Source organism: Mus pahari, chromosome 1, assembly GCF_900095145.1.
Source record: "Mus pahari chromosome 1, PAHARI_EIJ_v1.1, whole genome shotgun sequence".
Taxonomy (NCBI): Eukaryota; Metazoa; Chordata; class Mammalia; order Rodentia; family Muridae; genus Mus; species Mus pahari.
The window spans coordinates 96,748,832-96,750,127 of record NC_034590.1 but is presented as its reverse complement, the minus strand read 5'-3'; the positions used below and the strand labels follow the sequence as shown (position 1 = coordinate 96,750,127).

Genomic DNA, 1,296 nt, shown 5'->3' with positions numbered 1-1,296 from the left:
AAAAAAAAAAAAAAAAGAGAGAGAGAGAGAGAGAGAACGGGAAATCTAGGAGGATGGGGGTGGTGGTACTCATAGTAGAAGGAACAGTTACCGAAAACAGGAGAGGTAATCAGGCTTTTTTAAAGAGAGGGATGGGAAGAGGAGTTAACAGGAAGGTGAATGCCTGCACTGACTTGGGTCTGGGGTTTGGTTTGGAGTGACAGCAGCTAGGGCCAGTGAAAACTAGACTTGGACCTCAGAGAATCTCAGCAAGTGTTCTCTTGGTTACTCCCGTGGCTTAGGTAGAGTCATGGGGGTCTGGCTGTTATCTGTTAAAGTCTCTTTCCCACCTGACTCTACCCAGGGCCTGGGCAAGTACATTGTTCTTGGAGGGATTTTCTGAGCTGTGGTGGTTTGAAACTATAGGTAGGCCCACTAAACTAGCAGGCTTATGTGTCTGTTCTGTTCTCTTTCTAGCCAGTGGAAGTCTGATGCAGAGCCTGGTCCTCAAGCATGGCCGCCAAAGGAGAGAGCAGCCCTTCAAGAGGAGCTTAGCGACGTCCTCATCTACCTGGTAGCATTAGCAGCCCGCTGCCATGTGGATTTACCTCAAGCAGTAATCTCCAAAATGGACACCAACCGCCAACGTTACCCAGTCCATCTGTCCCGAGGTTCTGCCTGCAAGTACACTGACTTGCCCCATGGGACCATCTCTGAGAACCGGGCTGTGGGGGCTGGAGACCCTGCCTCTGAGCTGAGAAACCAGGCTTCCACATAGAAACGTGGTGTTAATCTGGCCTTATTAAGTCTGGGCCCAAGTGTTTTCTCTCAATAAAATGACTTAAGGCAACCACATCTCGAATTTTCTTGAGCAGCTAGACAGGATATCTCAAATCCTGCAGATGCAGGTTCTGTCCAGTGTAACTAACAGTTGCTGTTTTGCCTTTTCAACTTAAAATTGTAGAAGAGAGTAGGAAGGAAGTATGGGCCACAAGTCTTGGAGTACAGAATACAGCTTCCTTTCCTTGGCCATTTGTACAAGTAAAGACCACCCACCTCTCTTACCTGGCCACTTTCTGTTCCTCCTTTACAGCTAGATGGTGTTGAATGAACAGTTTATGTAGTGTGTGAGCACATTATGTCCCGAGACACCTAAGACTGCCTCCCAAAAAGTAAGGTCCTGCAGAGAAACCAGTGGTAGTGACAAATTGATTGCCTCCTCTAATGACCCTTCATGCCTTCCCAGGTAAAAGAATTCATCTGATTAAAAATGGCTTAGTTTGGGCTGGTGAGATGGCTCAGTGGGTAAGAGCACCC

At 47.7% G+C, this 1,296-nt stretch overlaps 1 protein-coding gene across 1 annotated transcript in view; it reads left to right on the top strand.

Annotated features, from left to right (window-relative positions):
• Dctpp1 (dCTP pyrophosphatase 1) overlaps positions 1–832 on the top strand; it is a 3,965-nt gene extending 3,133 nt beyond the window's left edge. The window contains exon 3 of the mRNA XM_021215180.2: positions 457–832. Coding sequence (XP_021070839.1) covers positions 457–757 — 301 coding nt within the window. The 3' untranslated portion in view covers positions 758–832. The remainder of the gene's footprint in view (positions 1–456) is intronic.
• Positions 833–1,296: the final 464 nt, after the last annotated feature.